The sequence below is a fragment of the Ambystoma mexicanum genome, chromosome 3p (genome assembly GCF_040938575.1).
Source record: "Ambystoma mexicanum isolate Mex_15411 chromosome 3p, UKY_AmexF1_1, whole genome shotgun sequence".
Lineage (NCBI taxonomy): Eukaryota > Metazoa > Chordata > Amphibia > Caudata > Ambystomatidae > Ambystoma > Ambystoma mexicanum.
The window spans coordinates 993,898,371-993,918,947 of NC_090925.1; the positions used below are offsets into that span (position 1 = coordinate 993,898,371).

Consider the following 20,577-nt stretch of genomic DNA (forward strand, 5'->3'; position numbering starts at 1 on the left):
AGCGGGTCACTAGCGGTTCCACTGGTCTGCTTCTTCGATTCAGGATACTTTGCACTAAGTTTGGTGTGAACTCAGAAGGTCGACCTGGAATGGGTGTAAGATGCCTTCTTTTATCCAAAATCTCCTTCGCACCAAAACAAAGAGAAACCAATAGGAGAACTGCTCACATACAGCCATCCCAGACGTGGACCAATCACAGACCACAGTGGTACCAGTCATCCCAGCACACCAGACATCCTGGCACCCAGGATGTGTATTGGAACTAGACAGCTCCAGCCAACATCCTGGAGGCACACACACAAGGCATGCAGAAGCCTGCAGAAGCTTCAGTTTGCACGGGTGTCTGCATGACCAAACAAGGAATTTCCTGTGTCTGCTCAACCTGGGGAAGGTAAAGGGCAAGATGGCCAAAGGACAGAAGAAAGGACCTTGTGGCATGGCTATTTTAGGCACTGCCCACTGTCCTGGGCCCAATGCGGTAAACGCGGTTTGGACCATTGAAAAGAGTTGAAAACACACAAAAAGTAACAGCTGCCAAGGTTGGACTCCACTGGCAAATGTCAGGCTAGGAGGGTCGACAACAGCAAAAAGGTGGGGGGTACACAACTGGAGGGAAAAATACACATAAATGAAAATCTTTCCTAACACTGGTGAGACTATGTCTGCCTGTCAAATCAAGTGTTACGAGACTGGGGGAGGGCCACTGCAGCAATAATGCAATTCTATGTGACAGTATTGGAGCCACTAGCAGAGGAGCACCAGGGTACACCAATCTGTCCCTACACTTATTAAAACTGTCCTATTGTAAGGGTGTAAATGTAATAGCTTATACGCACTCCAATTTTTGCAGTTGATGTCAGGATGTGATTACATTATTTGCCCAGGATCACACACTTAGGCTAAACAGCGAAGCAGGCATTTTAACCCACTCTGCAGTTTCGGCACGGCCACCTTCTTCCACGCTTTACTTGGAACAAATATTTTTAGTTTAGGGTGTCAAGACCTACAATAATAGTGTCCTCTTGTAAAAAAAAGTACTAGCTTTTACTTTGCATTGGCCTCTGACCCAGTAAGAAATCTCTGGATACACTTTGTAGTATTCCGAGACTTTTCTTAACCGCAGACTTACATTGGCCTCTCTAATAAAGGAATCCAGACAATAATATTGATTGTTGAAGATACTGGGTGAGACGACAACCAAGAACGTTACGAAAAGGGAAGAAGCCTTGCTGTGATAGGAATCACACAGAGTGCAGCGAAAAAATAACTGGGTGGGATTGAATACCAGAGGATGGTTAATGATTGCTTATATATATATATATATGAGTGTTAGATGTTTTGAGACAACAGAAACAAGACTATCAGATCAAACTTTGATAATGTTTAGAATATGGAGAAGTGTGTCCTTGGAATATATTATCGTACGAGTTCTGAGAAGTACACCTATTTCATAAAACATCCCCATCTATCAATCTTCCCAAGCTGACCTTTGATTATCCTTACTCCCCATACCGATTGAACCGACTGGATCCAATTATTCCTCTCCCCTAAGAGCCCTGGCATCCCTGTTTATGCCAAACCTAGCGAGTTACGGAACTCAAGACAGATGTGGTCAGATGTGTGCGACTCTCTTCAAAGAAAATCCGGACTGAAAACATTTATCCAAAGATGGCTCAGATTGAAACCCTTCCAAAGCTATTCTGACCATATGACCCATCAGAAGAAACTGAAGCTAACTTCCAAATTCTACTTACACGCTCACCTCCGTTAAAGAAGATGGGATGGTGGCATGCTCCAGCATATCAGGTGTTACCGATAGGGCACATAGAAGAGTCCATGCTGCGTGCCCCTCTTCAACTGCATCCAGAAAGCTGCTTTGGACATCGGTCCAGCCTTCTCTGTCTCCACCTCATATGCGTACCACTGCTCTTAAGTCACTGGGAGCCCTTGTTGCAGCACACCTCTTGTCCAATCCTACCACTGCTGCCACTGGAAAATCTCAGTGCAACAAACTATCAGCATTTCCCTGCCACAACTGTTACTGCACACCTCAGCGTAGCAGTGTAATTGCCTAATACAAACACTGCTCTCAACAGAACTGAAAGGCCCAAGTGTGGTGCCCCCCTTGCCAAACCTACCATCTCTGCATGACACTGGTGGTGCCATGACAGTAACACACTTCCTGTATTTACTTTACTAACCCAATGCCAGGGGAAGTCTTCAATTCAGCACACCTACTCCTACCACTACTCCCATGCTATCACTACGAGCTTGGTGGGCATGGTAAAAAACAAGAAGTATTTGCAAATGCTGCCGTTTTTACATTCCACCCTCATTATGGGCTGGGTCCGAATTCCGTGCAGCAATTTGAATTTGAAAATATCCCATGCTTATGAGTGTTATTAGTACATGATTTCACCTCCACCAATAAAGGTGGAGGTAAATGTATCGTTCACCCACTTGCTAGGAGGCCGATCCCAAAAACATGTTTTCCCTCTAGCACATACTTTTTAGTTTTGTTAATATTACTACATAGGGCCTCAGAGTGTACATACCAGACGTGAGTACATTCTGACATACTTGCTCAACTCCGATGCACAAATACGCAGTCGTGAAATCGCGTAGCTGGCATCTGACAAACCATTGATGGACATTTCCATCTGACCATACATGATATGATATGACATGGCATTTATAACACGCCTATACACAAGTGTTTCAAGATGCGACGAGGCAAGGGAGGGGAAACAGAGGGAAGAGCGAGACAACGATCCTACTAGGCCAGGTGATATTGAGAGCGCGCAAGTGCAGTGGAGGGGGGAAGGGGAAAAGGATAACAGTAAAATAAATAAGGCAATAAATAATAAATATATTGTGGTCAGCTGGTGGCAAGTGCAAGGGTAAGTGCAGACATCAGGTGTCAAGTGCTAGTAGAGTCCCTGAGTGCAAGATTTGCCAGGGGGGCAGTGCAGGTGCGCAACTGGCAGGGGGGACCTGGGCCCGAGATCAGAGGGTAGACAGGTAACCAATGCAGTTTCAGATTCAGCCAGGAGATCAGCAGGGGAGAGGAGAAGAGAAAGCAGAAGAAAAGAGGAAAGTCTTGAGGTGCTTCTGGAATCGGAGGTGGTTCTCCTCAAGTTTCAGGGAGGCAGGGAGGCTGTTCCAGAGGGAGGCCCAACCAGAAGAGATCTACCATCAACTCGCTGCTTGAAGAAGCGACTGACCCTGAGGGAGTTGGAGGAGGAGGAGCGAAGAGCTCGAGAAGGAGGATATTTAGGAAGAGAGAGCTGAAGGTATTGAGGTCCCAGGCCCCAGAAGGCCTTGTGGACAATGCAGGGGGTTTTGAACTTAATCCTCGCTGCCACTGGGAGCCAGTGCAGAGATCTCCATGCCACCAGGATAGCATGATCAGAGTACCGGGTGCTCCATTTACGAACCTTTACATTCTGTCATTTTAGTCTAATACGTTCAGTGGAGACCACAGCTCACAGAATGTATTCCTACTGGATCTAATGAAAAGTCCAGAAAAAAGACCAACGGAGACAGTTGCTGTTCCTTATTGTGTGCAGGTTCACAGGTCGAAACTAATGCTGCAGTATCGCTGCCAAATCTAAGATGAAGCAGGGCTCTGAACTTTACTGAAAGCTGCCAGGTCCCCACACTCAGAGTTCTGGGGAGGATATGGACTAGTGGCTGCCTACATTTCCAACGTTGTTGCCAGGACACCCAAGCACTGAACCGAGCTTCCCACCTGACCAAACTGGGTAATCCTGAGCAAATCACTTTACATGGGCTGGACCTCAAGTTAAATTATCTGCTGAAATTGGAAAAGCATAGAAACATAACATCGCCTCGCAGCAAGTGTTATTTTACAATATATATGTTTTTAAACTAAACTGGGCCGGCACATGTTCACTAAAAAACAGCTTACTCTGTGGGGAACGGGTGCGTCTCTTCATTGCGGCAGTTACTGCTGAAATCCAGTGCTATTAAGTAAACTCCATGGCCTGGCAGACTGCTCACTTCCTTGCAGCTGCATAGGCCATTAATGCGTGATTTCGTTTTCACCTGTACCTAGGAGTTCGCGCACACTGCCGCCCTCCATTACAGGGCCATTGTCACGCACGCGCCTGCGCTGCTGAGGCAGCAGGTGCGGCGGAGGGGCCCAACACACAGGCTGCACAGCACCGTCCTAGGCCGCAGCTGCACAATCCAGTAATGAGAAAGGCATCTTTAATGTACAGACCTCGTTAGAAGATCCATTCCTTCTCCCTTGGGAGGCTGGCAGAACCATACATTGGTAGTGGGTCGTTATGGGGGAGGCACGGCAGCTTTCATTCATAGTGCAGGCCTCTAAAAGCCCCAGCTAATTACATTCTCTCTGTGACTCTCTGCCTTTGTGATTCTGATGTTGATTTATTCCCGCCCCCCCATTCTTTCCAGATGGTTTGCATTCCCTCCTGTACAAGGCCATCACACGGTCATTCCCTACAAGAAGGGGGTTTGGTTCCACAGAGGCACTCGATGCTTTTTCGTCAACTCTTCCCAACCCCCATGCACAGCCAGGACTGATTCCAGATCTGGCTCGTGTTGTTGGCTGTACATTTTCACAAATGGCGTTCTGTGCTGGTTCAGGCGCTGTCGAAATATTAGGATAGTATATCCAACCAACGGCGGCCTTCAGATGTACGTATTTCAACTTCTCTCCACAGTGGAAATACTGCTTTTTATTTTGGAGTGCAAATGCTATAGAGTCTTATAAAGCGTGGGGGTCTTTAGCAAATCTGAAATACAGAGCTCTCAAGTTTCCTGTGGCCTGTGGCGCTGGCTCTTTAAGGGCGCACACGCGACGGGGTGACGTTCACTCCGTCGCATGCGCTGTATAAACGGGGCGTTCCCGACGGCCGCAGGTCCACCGGGGAGCCCACACGAGCCACATCACGTCTCCGTGTCAGTGTCAGTGTGTGTATGCGAATGGGGGGGCTCACGGTAATGCAGTCCGAGTAACTGCTAACAGTGGCGACGAACGATCGGACCCATCCCCGGGACAGGCAGTAATATTTGCATGATGCGCGGATGATCCGAAGTGAGTGCATTTTGCAAAATCATGCCGCGGAGAGGGGTATGAGACACGCGGTCGGCGGCCATCTTGTTGAACAGGCCCTGGGAGGTCACGGCTTCGAAATGAAGCGCCAGTGAGCCATCCAAGCCTAATTTTTGGACGATCCAGTGGCGGATAGCCACTAGAAGCAGGACATGTCATATTTTCATAGTGAGTTATTGACATTTTCACTGTTTTTCACCGAGTACTTGGGTGAAGCACCAAGGAAGGCCTGCTGGTTGCACACTTTGGGGCCCACCCTGCTCAATTTTTGGATCCTCCACATCTGCCTGGTCACCTGATCTACCCATCGTGGAACTGCCGTTGCCTGGATGCACCTGAGGAACATTGGTATCTGTGGGCTGTTTGTGGCTGCATTTCAGGACCATTCAGTGCAGAAGAACACTGGTGTGTGTGTGGTGGTGAGTTGCGGCCCCATTCTTTGGACATCCCTGGGGTGCCTGTGCTTACCACCATGAGCCAAGCTGCAGCGGCTGCAGCTGCCCCTCAACAACCGGCTGCTCCTGCACCACAGCCACCACCCATCCTGCCGCCAAGACCTTTGCTGAAGCCACCTGGGGCCCTACAACCAATGCCTGAGTTTGATGTCTCAGGCACGCCATCAAGTCTGGGACCGAGGTGGAAGATGTGGATGGACAGACTCGAGATGTATTTCAGGGCCACAATGGAGACTAGTGATGACAGGAAGTTGGCCACCCTGTACTCTGCAGGCCTTGTGGTACATGAGATATTCTTATCCCTGCAACCTGCGGATGGGTCGTTCGCGGCGGCGAAGGATGCGCTCCACAACCATTTTCTGGCCATGGCAAATGCAGATTATGAACGTTTCCTCATGGGGGCGGCGCGTCAAAAGGATGATGAGACCCTTGATGTCTTCTATGGGAGGTTGCGCAGACTGGCGGTGCCGTGTGAGTGGAATGACCCAGACACCATGATTCGCAACCAACTCATACATGGGTGTGTGTCTGGCAAACTGCGGCGCCAAATCCTGCGGGAGCCTGGCATCACCCTTCCCCGCATCCTGGAACTTGGCAGATGCCATGAGGTGTCCGAACTGCGAGCAACCAGAATGGAGGCCGGAGTGCGCCCCAGCAAGCCGGATGACATCTGCGCGGTTGGCAGGGGCCGTGGGCTTAGACGCCCCGCAAGTGGCCAAGGACCTAGAGTGACAGCAGGGAATAACTCCTGCATGAAATGCGGATACGATCTTCCGCACCCAGCAGAGTGCCAAGCCGTGGGTGTGAAGTGTGGCCGGTGTGGGGGTGCGGACCACTATGCCAGGATGTGTAGGACCACAGCTCCGAAGGTGGTTCCCAGAGGACCTGTCCGGGCTGGTTTCTTCCGCGCCCAGAGTTTGTCGAATGTCACCCAGGTGGACCAGGGCGAGGACGGTGCCCCTCAGGCGGGTGACGAGGAGGAGGAGGAGGATGAAGAAAACGTGTTTTTGTGTCCAGCATTGGCGTCCTGAGAACCACTCCAAGAGACAGCCCAGGTGCAACGTGCTGGTCAACAGGGACTCAATACCAATGTTAGTAGACACTGGGGCTTCCGTTAATGTGATGGCCAGACAACACTATGACTCAATGCAGACACCTCTGGCTCTGGCGACGCCAAAGGCATGTATCTTCACTTTTGGGGGAGACCAGCCAATCCCCCTGGACGGCGTGTTTGTGGCAGGAGTCCAGTATGGCAACACATCACTCCGAGCCAGGTTCTACGTCACACCAGTAAGCAACAACACATTGCTGTGCTGTGCAGCGGCCGAGGCCCTTGGAATTGTGACATTTGCATACTCGGTATACCTGGACGACATACAGGTATTGCTGGGCAAGCACGCTTCCCTGTTTGAAGGAATTGGACAGATGGTGGGTGAACCTGTAAGGCTACACATAGATGAGTCGATCCAGCCAGTGGCGCTCAAGCATCGGCGGGTGCCATTCCACCTTAGAGAGCGGGTGGACCAGGAGTTGGACAACCTTGTCGGTTTGGGCATCATTGAAAAGGTGGAAGGCCCCACCCCGGGGGTGTCCCCCATTGTGATCGCCCGCAAGCCCAAACAACCAGATGCGGTGAGAATATGCGCCTCCCCAACCAGGCCATAAAGAGGGAGCGGCACCTGATCCCCACCATTGATGACATCATAACGGAACTGCAAGGGGTGAGGTTTTTCTCTAAGCTGGATCTAAGAGCAGGGTATCATCAGGTGGTCCTGCACCCCGAGTCCCGCTATATATAACGACATTTACCACTCATCGGGGGTTGTACAGATATAAAAGGCTGAGCTTTGGGGTCTCATCGGCTGCGGAGGTGTTCCAGAACATCATCCGAGGGGCGTTGGCAGACCTGGATGGAGTCCTTAACATCAGCTACGACATCCTGGTGTAAGCCAAGTCTGAAGTGGAACATCTGGCGCGTCTCGCCAAGACATTTGGACGCCTTCGCTCACTGGGACTCACGCTGCATAGAGACAAATGTGAGTTTCTCAAAACGACCATTGAGTTTTTCGGATTTGTTTTCAAGGCGGACGGGGTGTCCCCTGACCCCCGCAAGGTGAGGGACATAAAGGAGGCCAGACCACCGGTGAATGTAGCTCATGTGAGGAGCTTTCTGGGCATGGTCACGTATTGTGGCCGTTTCATTCGGAACTTGGCATCCCGCTCGGAGCCATTGAGGGCACTAACGAAGAAGGACACCGTCTGACAGTGGGGGCCGCTTGAGCAGGCGGCCTTCGATGAGATCAAAGGCGCTCTGGCTGCCGAGGACACCATGGCGTTTTTTGATCCGAGCCTACAGACTGAGATCGTTGTGGATGCCAGCCCCTATGGTCTGGGGCGGTCCTCACCCAAGTCGGGAGTGATCAGGAAATCCGCCTGATAGCATACGCCAGCAAGGCGCTCTCCAACACCGAGCAACAGTATTCACAAATCGAGCGAGAGGCCCTGGCGGTGCTGTGGGGCTGCAGACATTTTCTTCTGTATATCTTGGGGCGACCAGTGACTGTGGTTACAGACCACAAGCCTTTACTGCCATCATGGCTGGGTCCTCCTCGAAGCCACCAGTGAGCATAGAGCGCTGGATGCTCGCGCTACTCAAGTATGGAGTTTCACTGATCTATCGTCCGGGAAGTAACAACGCTGCTGACTATCTCTCCAGACATCCGAGAGGGGGCTCCGAGGCGTCCACGTCGGCAGAGGAAGCAGATGAACATGTTCGGCTTGTCATTGAAACGGCAACGCCGAAATCGATGCAGGTGGAGGAGTTGGAGCAGGCGTCTAAAAATGATGAGTGTTTTGAAATACTGAAGACGGCCATGGGGCAAGGTGCCTGGAAGACTGTGTTGGAAGCTTTGGGCCGAAGAACAAATGAGGCCAAAGTAGCGCTGGAGCAACTCTGGCGGGTGCGCGAAGAATTGACATTCTCGGAGTCTGGGCTCCTGCTGAGAGGAGACAGGATTGTGGTCCCCCAGGCCAAGGTTCAGCAAATCATCGCCCTGGCGCACGAGGGTCATCAAGGCACCCCCAAAACAAAGGCTCGTCTCGGCCAAAAGGTGTGGTTCCCGGAGCTGGAAAGGAGGGTGGAGGAGTTTGTGTCGTCTTGTGTGTGGTGCCAGGCTGCTTCACCGGCCCAGCGCGAACCATCCATCGAAACGATGCCCCGAGGGACCAGGCCATGGGAAGTGGTTCATGCTGACTGTGGGTCCACAACCAGGGGCACTCACTTCCTAGTAGTGGTGGAAGAGTGGTCTCGGTACTCCGAGGTCGAGTTTGTGGAGTCGGTGGCGTTCGACAAGGTGGTGATAGCACTGGAGAAGATCTTTGGCACCCACGGTCTACCCACTGTCCTGTGCTCCGACAATGGGGCGCCCTTCCAAGGAGAGAGCTTCGCAGACCTCATGAAGGACTACGGCATCCATCATAGAAAGGTCACTCCACTCTGGCTTCGGGCTAACGGGGAGGCAGAGCGCATGATGCGCACACTAAACAAAGTGTTTAGGATCGCTCAAGGAAAGGGCGAGTGCCTACAAAGGGCGCTGTATGTGTTCCTGCGAGGATACCGGACGACACCCCACTCCTCTACGGGTGTGGCACCAGCAGAGGCACTGTTCCAGCGTTGCCCGAGAGACATTATACCTGAAGTGGGGGAGCGAGAGCCGGCTGTCATTGACAATGATCAGGTGGAAGAGGAGAGAAGGGCAAGGACTGAAATGGAAAACAACAGAAGAGGTCTGAGACCCCCAAGGATTGCTCCTGGAGACGAAGTGCTGGTGCAGAATCCTCACCCAGAGGGAAAATTGTCTCTCACGTATGAACCGGCCCCTTTGGACGTGGTGGCGGTCAAGGGGTCCATGGTGACCGCATCCGATGGAACTACATCAGTGACTAGGAATGCCAGCTTCTTTAAGAGACTGGGTGAGCCGAGGGCAGAGGCCATGGACCTCGAAGAAGCACCGGACGAAGGAGGGGGGTCAAACCCCCACAGTGGACTCTCCGGCCCGTGGGGGACCAAGCGAAGGGACACCAACCAGAGAGGCTGGCAGGAGGTACCCCCTGAGAACAGGGCGTGGGAAACCTGCCCGCCTTACAGACTATGTGACAGACTGAGATGGGAAGGCTGGCCGGTAGTTCCGTCCAGGCCGTTGGGCAAAGTGCCATCGGGGGATCCAGGGTGGCTGCCAATAAACGAGGGACGTGTGGGTGCTCTAATGTGTGCTGTTAAATGTGTGGTAGTTTAGACCATCCTTTTTCAAGTTTTGTTGTTATGGAAAAGGAGGAGTGTGGCGCTGGCCCTTGAAGGGCGCGCACGCGACGGGGTGACGTTCACTCCGTTGCGTGTGCTGTATAAATAAACGGGGCATTCCCGGCGGCCGCAGAGCCACCGGGGAGCCCACACGAGCAACATCACGTCTCCGTGTCAGTGTGTGTATGCGAATGGGGGGCTCACGGTAATGCAGTCCGAGTAACTGCTAACATGGCCCTGGGAGAGAAGGCCACGAGTCCCGTTTTTGCTTCGAATTCAATTTTTTTTAGTTTTCCTACATTTTGAATGGGGAAGGTGGGAACTACAAGACCCAGAATCCAAATAATAATAACAGGATTGAAAGGCCTTCTCACACTTGGCCACGGGAAACTTGAGAGCACCTGTTGCTCTGGCCTGACAACCAAGACATGAGGGCCATGGTGCTACTTGGGCTGCAACTGACCCCGTGGACCGAGTCTGGTCTCAGAACCCCCTGCCACTGTGGTTCCAGTGGCTCTTTACTGCACTGCCTCTTAATTACAAGGCCTATCTAAGGTGGCTGCCAAGTCAGGCGATCTCCCTCTTTAGCAGTAATGCCATGGGGCCATGCCAGAGCATTAGCTTTTATCTGAGGCAGAGTATCATAAAAATGTAAACACATTTTTTTTAAAATACTAATTTAAAGTAGAGTTTGAATACATTACATTTATTTAAAAGACTTCTTTTTTTCATTGACCCAATAGAAAATTTCAGGGCTCTCAACCCGGCAAAGAGACTGGCTGAACACCCTCTTCAACGCAGCCTTAATTTGGATCATTGGTCATCTGTACACAGTGCAGTCTTCCACCTATAGGAGCACGTGATGGGCTGCTTACTTCCAGATTGCCTCAATAAACTCTGGAAACCAGAGGCAGTATGGAGACAAACCACAAAACCTTCTTATTTTCTGGGAATCAGATTTTCAAGCAATTTGCCCGAGCTCACAAGTGAGAAGTCCGACGTTCGACCTACCGAGAAACATGAAACGTCAAAACTATAAGCAGTGCTCCCAGTGCACACCAATCAACAGCTTTTCCATTTATTTCCTTACAAAAAGTGTTTGACTTTGCCACCAGAGCTGTCAATTCTTCAGATTTGGCCCAGGTCTTTAGAATTTGGGGACAAGACCTCAGAGTCACCCACATTACATTTTACCTCTGAAGATTGGTTACTTTGGAGCGAAATTTGAAAGCTGAAGAACTCCCTCAAGTTGGTGCCCAAATCTGACTCGAGGAGAACCATGGCAAAGATTGTGGACAAACCATGGGAGAACCCATTGATATGGGCTTAGTTTGTCTATTAACAATAAAGGATCGGGATATGGTTGAGGAAGTGTCCGACTTCACCACTTATCTGCGGCAGTGGCAGGCAGGGCAGCGTCCAGTGTGCACCCGCTAATTACAGGTGCCGCTGGGATGTTTACATACACGTCCTCTGCAATTCATAGTTCTTGCGGAAGACGCAGGGGAATATAGGCCAGAAGAATAGAGGACGTTGCAGCCTCGATCTGATGAACGAAGACAATATTATGTTTTAATGTATTCAAGAATTCACATTCCTGGTTATAAAAGCCTCACACAATCGTCTGAGTCTCACCCCCCCAGTGGCATTGCCTCAGATCGTTTAGAAGGAGATTCAATTCGAGGATCCCCCCCCCTTATGTAAGGAAAACGCCTTGGGATCAAAGTGGGTAAGTAGCCAGGAATGTGGATGAGGCTTGAGCTGCCTCTTCAGACATGTGCTTTTACTAAAATCTAGGTCAGGATGTCGCCCACTGACAACGTAATCCTGCCCTCCCCGGGTCGCTGCAGGAATCACGCTCCAGCAGGCACTGCTGTAAGAAACGACCCTCATATGGGGAGTTAATTTGGAAGGCTTAAGACTCTCTGGTAGGATTGACAACAGTACTTTCGCAATGGCACCAGGAAGTAAAGAATATTCTGTAGTGTTGCTTCGTACATACACATGTTCTGCATTGTCCCTCTTACACCTTTCAGTTGCCTTCGAGAGACTACTGTTTGTGGTACAGGCTGCCACCGTGTCCTGTTCAGTTCATAATTGGAACTGCAGCCAGGCATGCGCCTGTTCTGGGACACTAGTGAGCATAGGCAGCCCAATAAAACAGCCGGAAGTAAAATAAGCAAAAGGCATTGGAGAATGGAAATGAAGCCCCAAATGCCTGGAAGAAAGCTAGGCTGGGATTGGTCAGAAGAGAGTGCTATACTTCTCCGACGGGGAAAGAAGAGAGGGATATACTTCTCTGACGGGGAAAGAAGTGCACTTCTCTAAAATGCACGAAGCAAGGCGATGAGGGAATCTGTTTGCATGCAAGCAGGTCCGCAGGCGATGACATCACTGCAGTATGGAAGAGAATCTGCACCAGCCACAGTCTGCCCTCCTCCCCCACCCATGGCTCCTACCTCCGTGTGCCAATTTATGCAACGTCTGCAGCTCACCAGCCGGAGGCTGCAACACCAAGGCCCATGCCTACTTGAAAATGTATCCCAGCGCTCCTAATTCCTAACTCAAAGCACCCTGCCCTGCCCAGGCTTAATGATGCAATGATCCCAATTCATTAGCATTTAATCTGCAACATTGGGGTGGATTTGGGTGGATGACTTATTATTTTCCACATCAGTGCCTAGTTTAGGCTGGTTTTATTTTTTTTAAACTCTTCTAATGGACTGGTCTCACTCTGGAGCTACATCTTGGTCTGAGTCAATCAGTAGAATCTCCAAAACACAGAAGTCCCACGTGGCACGGCTCAGGGTGGGGCCTGTCCGCGCCCCTCAATGTTAATGCTCTACGCAAGACCCCCCCCTCCCCCGACCATAGTTTTCCAGCCTGGCATGCCATCACAGAAGATCGAAAGACCATATGCAACTCTGGCTGAGCCCTTCCCCCAAAGGGGCAGTTCACCACAAATTGCTAGGTCACATCCTTTCTGCATACGCAGACAACCGCAGACATATTTCAGCCTCATTGGGCATCATCAGGGTGGTGGAGCTTGGGTCCCTAGGCACAGCAGGCTCGGGACTCACATTTGGGCATACCCTTCCCACTCAAGTGACATAAGCCAAACTGAAGGTTGATGGCTGGATGGTTTTGAATTAGACAAACAATGCATTACTCTGGGCAACCCTGCAGACCATTGTTTTTTAAGGAGGCCGTGCCATTATCGAAGGGAAAAGTCTATATGCAAATCAGGCTTGATCATACCCCAAAGGTGTAGTCCAGCCCAGAGTGCTAGGTCACATGCCTTCGGCACGAGACCACAAACATGTTTCGGCTTCAATGGGCATAGTTGGTGAAGTGTAGCTTGGAAAGCAAGTCAGAACAGGATTAGGATCTACGTATGGGTGCATGTCATTCCCACCTGTAAAGGCAGGATGTGCTGGAAAATGATGGGCTGAAGAGTTTTACTGAGCAATGCTAATAGTTACCCTTCCAGCAATACACCTTTAGTTTTAATAGCATCTTCCCTACCCTGCCTGAAACCTCGGGAAGATGCACACTTGCCATTAGGAAAGTGTGTGCACTTGTGAGCCAGATCCTGGGGTCCTCTGTGGGTGTGCATAATTGCTTCAGTTTCGAGTTTCCTCTGTTAAGCGGGGGCCGAGGTTGCCTTATAAATTAGTTTACCTATGTTTGCAGTGTAGAATAGGAAGTAATGGGTGCATAGGTGGGTCCAGGCATGACCAGAGACAATTCCACCCATCCTCCTTGTAATGAAGTTAAATTTGACAAATGTATGCAGTGTAACAGGCAATTATATTGCACCCTTTACCAACGTACTGGCTTTCTAGCACGTGGCTTGTCTGAGTGGATACTGCATGTTGTGCCCACACATGGGTGTGTAGATGTGGGTAATATATGGAGAACGTCACAGTGGCAAGCTAGGCCGCGATCAAGTGGCTTATTCTAGCACCAGCCGTGTGCTCAGGAAAGAAGGAGGCATCAGGCATGAAGTTGTGCCCCATCACCCTCATTGCTCAGCCTCTGGCTCAATCTCACCACTCCCTCCCCGCCATTGCTTTTCTCTCTCGCCCAAAACTTAAGCACGAAAAAATAGCTACGATGTCTGGTAGGTTACCGCCCTGCCTCTTAACATATGGGTTTCTGCTCTAGTGACGTGTAGCCAGGATTCCTAGCAAATGCGGCCTGAAGCTAATGTAGTTGGGCCCACTGCACTGACAAAAATATCTGCAAATGCTCACACAGCGCTGCTGAGTGGGCATTTACAGATTTTGGGTGGGCCTTGCCCCTCAGGCCCTACCCTGTCTACGCCTCTGCGTCCAGCCCCGAGGTATAAAAAGAACATCTTGCTGTGTTTGGCCTTTTGGTTTGACATTGGCAGCAAGTGGCCCGCAAGGGCTCTTTTCCACTCCTGAGACGTTCAACCAGCGGACACCAAAAGTCACTTTCCACGAGTGCGACGACGGCTTCATTACCGACTGTAGCACAGCTATTTTTACGTGGTCTGACACTATGGGCCTCATTACGAGTTTGAAGTTAGCCATGCCGTTTTTAGCGGCATGGCTACTCCAAAACTCGGGTCTGGGTCCCGCAAAAGGGGACTTACCGGGCCATTCTGACCTTGGAGGGCCTGGTAATTCCCTTTCGCGGGACTCGTACCCGGTACGTCCGCATTCCCATTTGAGCCCCCATAGGGCTCAATGGGATTGGGGAGGATGCAAACAACGGACCCGTTATTGACGGGCCCGTTGTTAGCATCCTACTCTGCTAGCAGGTCCCGCTCTGCACGTCTGGTCTGACCAGGCGTACAGAGTGGGACCCGCTGCAGAACTCGCAATGTGTCGGCCCGGTATGAACGGTGCCAGTCCCTTCCTGGCACCGCTCATACCTTGTCTGCCATAGTTGTAATGAGGCCCTTTGTCCCAGAGAGCGTGAAACAGATCCTGCGGACCCTGTGGGGCGGTGGATGGGCTGCAGCACCTAGGAACGGTATGCTGTCAAGTTCTGCCCTCCCGCACCCCCCAAAAAATGTTTTAGGAGTAAGGAGTTGGTGGGGTTCTACAGGGAAGATAGAGGAATGTCAGAATAGGTGGGTGAGAGGTACATCGCCTACCTTTCTCACTCCACTGCCGATAACACTCTCCAGAGTCGACAGTTTAGGAGACATAATATTACTGAGGAGTCAAGAACTTAATCACCCTCAAACGGGGTCAGACTGTGGCATATAATTGTTTAGGGCACCAATGAAAAAGTGGGCCACTGTTGCAAATGGCAATTCATTCTTTTTGTGACATCCTGGTTGAGTAGTACCAAAGGGGAACATTTTGATAAAATGTGATCCAAATTGTGCATTTTAAAGAATATTTATTCAGGACCAATGGTCAAAACTACTAGCCACATAGTGAACTAAATCATCAAACTGGCCCACATCGGCCAAAAAAAGTGTGCCACACTAATATTTTGCATTTTTGGTTAAGGTATAGGCCTATTGCCCCACAGGCCAGTCCGAGCGTGCCCTCAGACATGAATGACTTGCCTCGGCGTCCCACCATGGCTCTGTCCCCTAGACACACACAGCTCTTGTTCTCCATGTCGCATTTGGTACCTCTCCATGCAAAACGGCCCTAGACACGCTCAGTGATGTATTGTTTCATCGTCTTGCGTGGGATGCCTCTTTCGCTGTCCCACTCCCCAGCCCTCCATTTCTAAAGAAAGATACTGTAGCATAGTGATGTTTGCGGCCGTTGGACAGGCTGCAAGCCTATCAGCAACCACCCACATTGCAAACACAAAGGTGTCACTGCTCGGTGCCCACTGCTGGGTGCTACCAGATGCAACAGAGAAGGAATGGAAAGCGGACCCCCCTCCTGACTCTGTACTAGAGGGCCTTCAATGTACAGCCTTCCCTTTGAAAGAAGGGGAGCAGTGTGTGCTGCATTAATGGGGTGTACTGCAACAGCCCTCTCCCCGAGGACTTTATGTAAAGCGTAAACAGGCCCAGCTGTGTTTCATTGATGAGAAGTGCATAGGAGGTTGAGGTGGGAGTCCTGAGCGTATGGCACAGGGTTCCGATTCACGCGTTGCGACTAAGACACAGCATAGCCCCTTGGCACAATGAGATCTTGGGTAGTCAAATATTATTTTCTCTGTGTTACTGGGCTGAGACATGAGGGCAATCAGTAGTAAAGTTAACCTCTTGTGATGGAAAGGCTGGCTTTCCACGAGAGATAGCAAGTAGGAATATAGAGTTTGGTGAGGCAAAGGATCACAAGGTGCCACCAGCCTGCCTGCTCATAATATAGAAGTCTCTGTTGGTGGCCTTGCTTCCTCCTCGTCTCTATCGCTCTTCTGTGCCACTTTCAGCCTTTCTTCTATTCATTTTGTCTTTTTGGTCACCCCACTCCTGCAAAGAGCCCTCACTAGCTACTAGTTCTACAAAAGTATATGTAGTTAGGTTACGCCACCCCTCTTCTTCCTCTTCCCTCCACACCAGTTTCATATTGTGACACTAGTTCTAGGGGTAGTCATCTATTGAAATATAAAGACTTGCACTTCGGAATTTGAATATATCCATCTTATTGCACCCATATACTGATTTAAGCCCTCTTCACATGACGGACAGAGGAAACCAGTGTCCATTTTTATCACATGTCTGCTGTTACCTGTCTGACCCATGTTACGCACTGTTCAAGTTCCGGATGCAATACTCTAGATATCTCCTATAGAGCTGAACGCAACATTGAAGATACAAGCTCTTCACAACCAGATGTGTGCTTCCAGCACTAGGGACGATGCTCAAGATGTGCTCTTCAGAATCATACACAATGATGCAGATGTGCCTTCCAGAACACTGCAGAAAATGCTCTAGCTCAGAAACAGATAGTACTTCAGATGTCGCTGCCTCTAGAACTGAAGACAAGACTCCAGTGAGACAAAACTCTGCATATACGCTCCAGAACTGGGCGTACTACACCAGTTGTGGATCCCAGCTTGAAATCAAGACTCTAGCGATGTGGCCTCCTTAGCTGGGTATATTTCTGGACGCTCACCACTGATGGCAGTGTTAGGGCAATCTCCCCCTTTCTGCTGGTTATACCTCTCCCTTGGGACCCCAACATTTCTTTCATCACTCCCCCAGGCTCATCATGCTTTTTTTTTTTATCACAATGCATCAGAGCAGGTGTTCTCACCGGGAAGGTCGATAATCAGCCAGCCGTCATCCTCCTCCTCTAGCACAAAGGCCTTGGGCTCCTCGTCCGGGCAGTCGGAGGAGCTCTCGCTGAAGAAGAGGCTGGTTATTGCCTGAAACATGGTGGGTTGGATCACGCTTGTCCTTGTACAACAAAAAAACAAAAAAAAACACACACACAGGAGGGAGACTGAGTGCCGGCCTCAGAATGGGAGCGATGTTGCGGTTCGTAAATGGAAGGCGTGGTTATACGTGTCCTCCACAGCAGCGCTCCTTTTTCACAGAAACTCTCAGCAAAGACAGTGTCCGTTAAGTGCCAATATGAAGGTGGTTGGCCCGGGTTTCTCTCTTGGCTTTAGTGCAAAAGACCTGCGAAAGGAAGAGAAATGCATTCAGTAGAGGTGAAAATGAAAGGAAGCTCTAAAGATGGATTCTGTTCTGGGGAAGTTGACATATTGGCGTGAGAAAGTCATCCAGAACTAATGGGAAGGACAAGCACTCTGGCAATCCATTCAGTCCTGGCAGAATGAAACATCAACCTAACAATTCACACACTGCCTGTGACAAGTGGCCTACTAAAATGAAGAGCACTCTAAACATGCGTCCACCCCTGGTGGTGGGGACCAAGCTGTCTAAAGGAATTCTCAAGAACATTCCCCCTGAAACTAAATACATCAAGCACTGCTAGAAATTAAATAGCAATCTTTAAAATAGATTCAGTAGCACATAGAAGTCGAAATTGCCCTCCTCTCATCCAATCACATTGTTCGGAAGTCAGTGATTAAATACTGGTATTGACTGTATAACACAGAAGCAGCCAGGGAAACAACAGTGAGCATTTCTCAGCATTCAATAAACTGTACTCCAATTTCCCAGCAAGACTTTATACAAGACCCTGCAACCTATACTATAAGGTGAAAGCTAAAACATGGAAGAACGCTTTCACTTTCGTACTGAAAAACCGTCCATTTTAACATTGCACCTGAAGCAAGCTCATGCTAAAACTGCCCACTTCAAGCAAGCGTACAATAAAAAAATACCTACCTTCAAAAGACAAACAAGTTATTTAGATATTACAAATGAACCTACATTTTACTTGCTTCACGTTTTGTGTACTTTACTCATTATTCAACGAACGTGTTTTCTGTCCACCACCACAGCTCCAAACACTTTATTGCTACTAGCACTGGGTGTCAATAGGCCTATAGACCATGGGAGGTCATTAACGCTTGGGATAATGACCCTTTTTAATCTTATGGCCTGAAGCGAAGATCCTCCCTCGGTCTATAAGGCGATAATAGTGTCATCAACTGAAAAGCCAGACCCCCCGAGTTTAAAATTAGGTGAGATTCAAGGGGGAAAAGAAAACCTCCCAAAAACACAAGGTGGGAGCTAAGGTCCCTTCAGGCTACTTGACAAACCTGCACAAGAGCTAGACTGGTTAGGGGCTAGAATCAGGTTCAAACTGGACTCTGTCTCAGACAGGCTGGTGGCGGGAGATGCAGCGTGAACCACTAGCCCGAGCTCAAAATGAGCTAATACTCAGACAGTCACACATCGCAGTTTGTGCCTGTGAGCCACTTCTTTTGGGTCCTGCACCACAGAACTCCTTATAGTAGACATGTGTCCCCAAGTCATCCACCCGGATTTGCTTAGAAGATCTCATTGTGCAAAAGTTCTACTGGCTACGCCCCAGTCGACCACAAACCACCACTACCCCTAATTCAAGTCAATTTCTCTTTCAAAAGGAATTCATCCATTCATGAGAAGGTGGATTCAAGATTGCTTAGCTGCACATGAAACACGGTGTTTAAAGAGTTAACTCAAATGCGCATTCACTGCAATCATGTCCGGATTTTCTTGAACCTGCTTTTTTTATTTGTTACTTTATGCTCGGGCAGCAGAACACAAAAGGCACAGAAAAGCGGTCCCATCGGTTTCAATGGTCATCGCTTGTTTAAGATTTTTTTTTAAAACACAAAGGAATAATATAGGCTCAGTCATTAGTCATTGCGTTAAACGAACGCCCCCTGCCCTGTCTCCCCTCCAAGCCTTTCCAACAGAATGCGCTTTGTCCCCCGCCTGACAGACTGGCAGAGTTCATGTATGACTGCTGAGATGCAAATATCAGACAGTAAACATACACTATGCACAGCTGAAGAGGTGCACATGGCTCGGGATCTGCAGAATTCGCCTTTTCTACATGGCTAGCATTGTACTGGGATGTCACGTGCACACGGCTGACATGTTGTGCCCCCTGACCCACAGAATCGGGCCTCTGGGCTGGGGGAGCTTGTGGTGATGGCATCCGAATCGCCACCAATAGGGCCACAAGAGATCCAGCCTGCCTGGCGGTGTGCTGTAGGGCGGACTGCCGCAATGTTTGTTTCGCCTTACACCAGGGCGGGTATGTGAGGATCTGCCACGTGCCAAGGAGTTCTTTTTAGGGCTGTACCGAACTTAAGCTTCGAGTCCCTATTCTGCCAAAGTTCGGCTGAAATGCAGCTATCCGGCTTCGGCAGAATAGTTTCTGTTTAGGGACTCGAAGCCGAAGTCCACTTTCTATGATTAGCTGCCCTCTACCTGTTTGGGAGATGACAGCCAATCATAGAAAGTTTGACAGTGTTCAGGCAGCAGAAGCCAAACAAGCTGTTTGCCTATTGGCTTCTGCAGCCTGACCACAGAGGAACCAGCCTAACGTATTGAAATAGGAAGCTAGGGAAGGGAACAGTTCTTCCCTTCCCTCGCTTCCTATGCCAACAGACGGGCTCCAGCAGATGCCAGCACCCGGACCCGGAGAAATCACCAGGTAAGTGACCCCCCCCCCCCAATCGCCCTCATCACCCGCGGTCTCACCGCAGTAATTTCAGGTATGCGGGTCAGGCCACCGGTGCAAAGCCGGTGGCCCGACATTTGTTTTGCAATGGGGGGGGGGGGGTCGCTCCTACAGGAGTGGCCCCCCAGACTCATGAGGCCGCCGGGGCACTTTGCCGACCCCGGCGGCCTCGCTGTGAAATGTGCCCCCCCGCCCCTTGAGCACGGTGAGGCCGCGGGGCCACAGGGAACCCCCGCGGCCTCACCGCAATAATGTTGTGTTTGTCGGGCCACCAGGCCAAAGCCGGTGGCCCGACATTGTATTGCATATGGGGGCCGCAGCCCCCCCCCCCCAGAGTTATGAGGCCGCCGAGGCACTTTTCCGACCCCAGAGGCCTCGATTTGTAATGTTCCCCCATGCCCCCTCATCACGGTGAGGCGCCCTAGAATATGTTTGCCTAAAAAAAAAACTATTCGGCTCCGGCCGAATAGTTGACAAACTATTCGGTATCCGGCCGAATACTAAATATGCTATTCGGTACAGCCCTAGTTCTTTTATTGTTGTTAGTGCACCTGGTGTAACACCATTTCTCCAGACTTGGTAAACTCTTACTTGGCCACCTACCAGAGTAGGGCACGTGGAGCTACGGGAAGTGAGGGGTCAAGTAACACCATCATCCGGGTGGATTTCAGCTCCTAT

The 20,577-nt window shown here is 50.2% G+C and overlaps 1 protein-coding gene across 2 annotated transcripts in view; it reads right to left on the reverse strand.

Moving 5' to 3' along the window:
- TP53INP2 (tumor protein p53 inducible nuclear protein 2) overlaps positions 1 to 20,577 on the reverse strand; it is a 104,300-nt gene that overhangs the window by 46,797 nt on the left and 36,926 nt on the right. For both annotated transcript variants that reach the window (XM_069652287.1, XM_069652286.1), the window contains exon 2: positions 17,065 to 17,432. In XM_069652287.1, coding sequence (XP_069508388.1) covers positions 17,065 to 17,185 — 121 coding nt within the window. In that variant the 5' untranslated portion in view covers positions 17,186 to 17,432. The remainder of the gene's footprint in view (positions 1 to 17,064; positions 17,433 to 20,577) is intronic.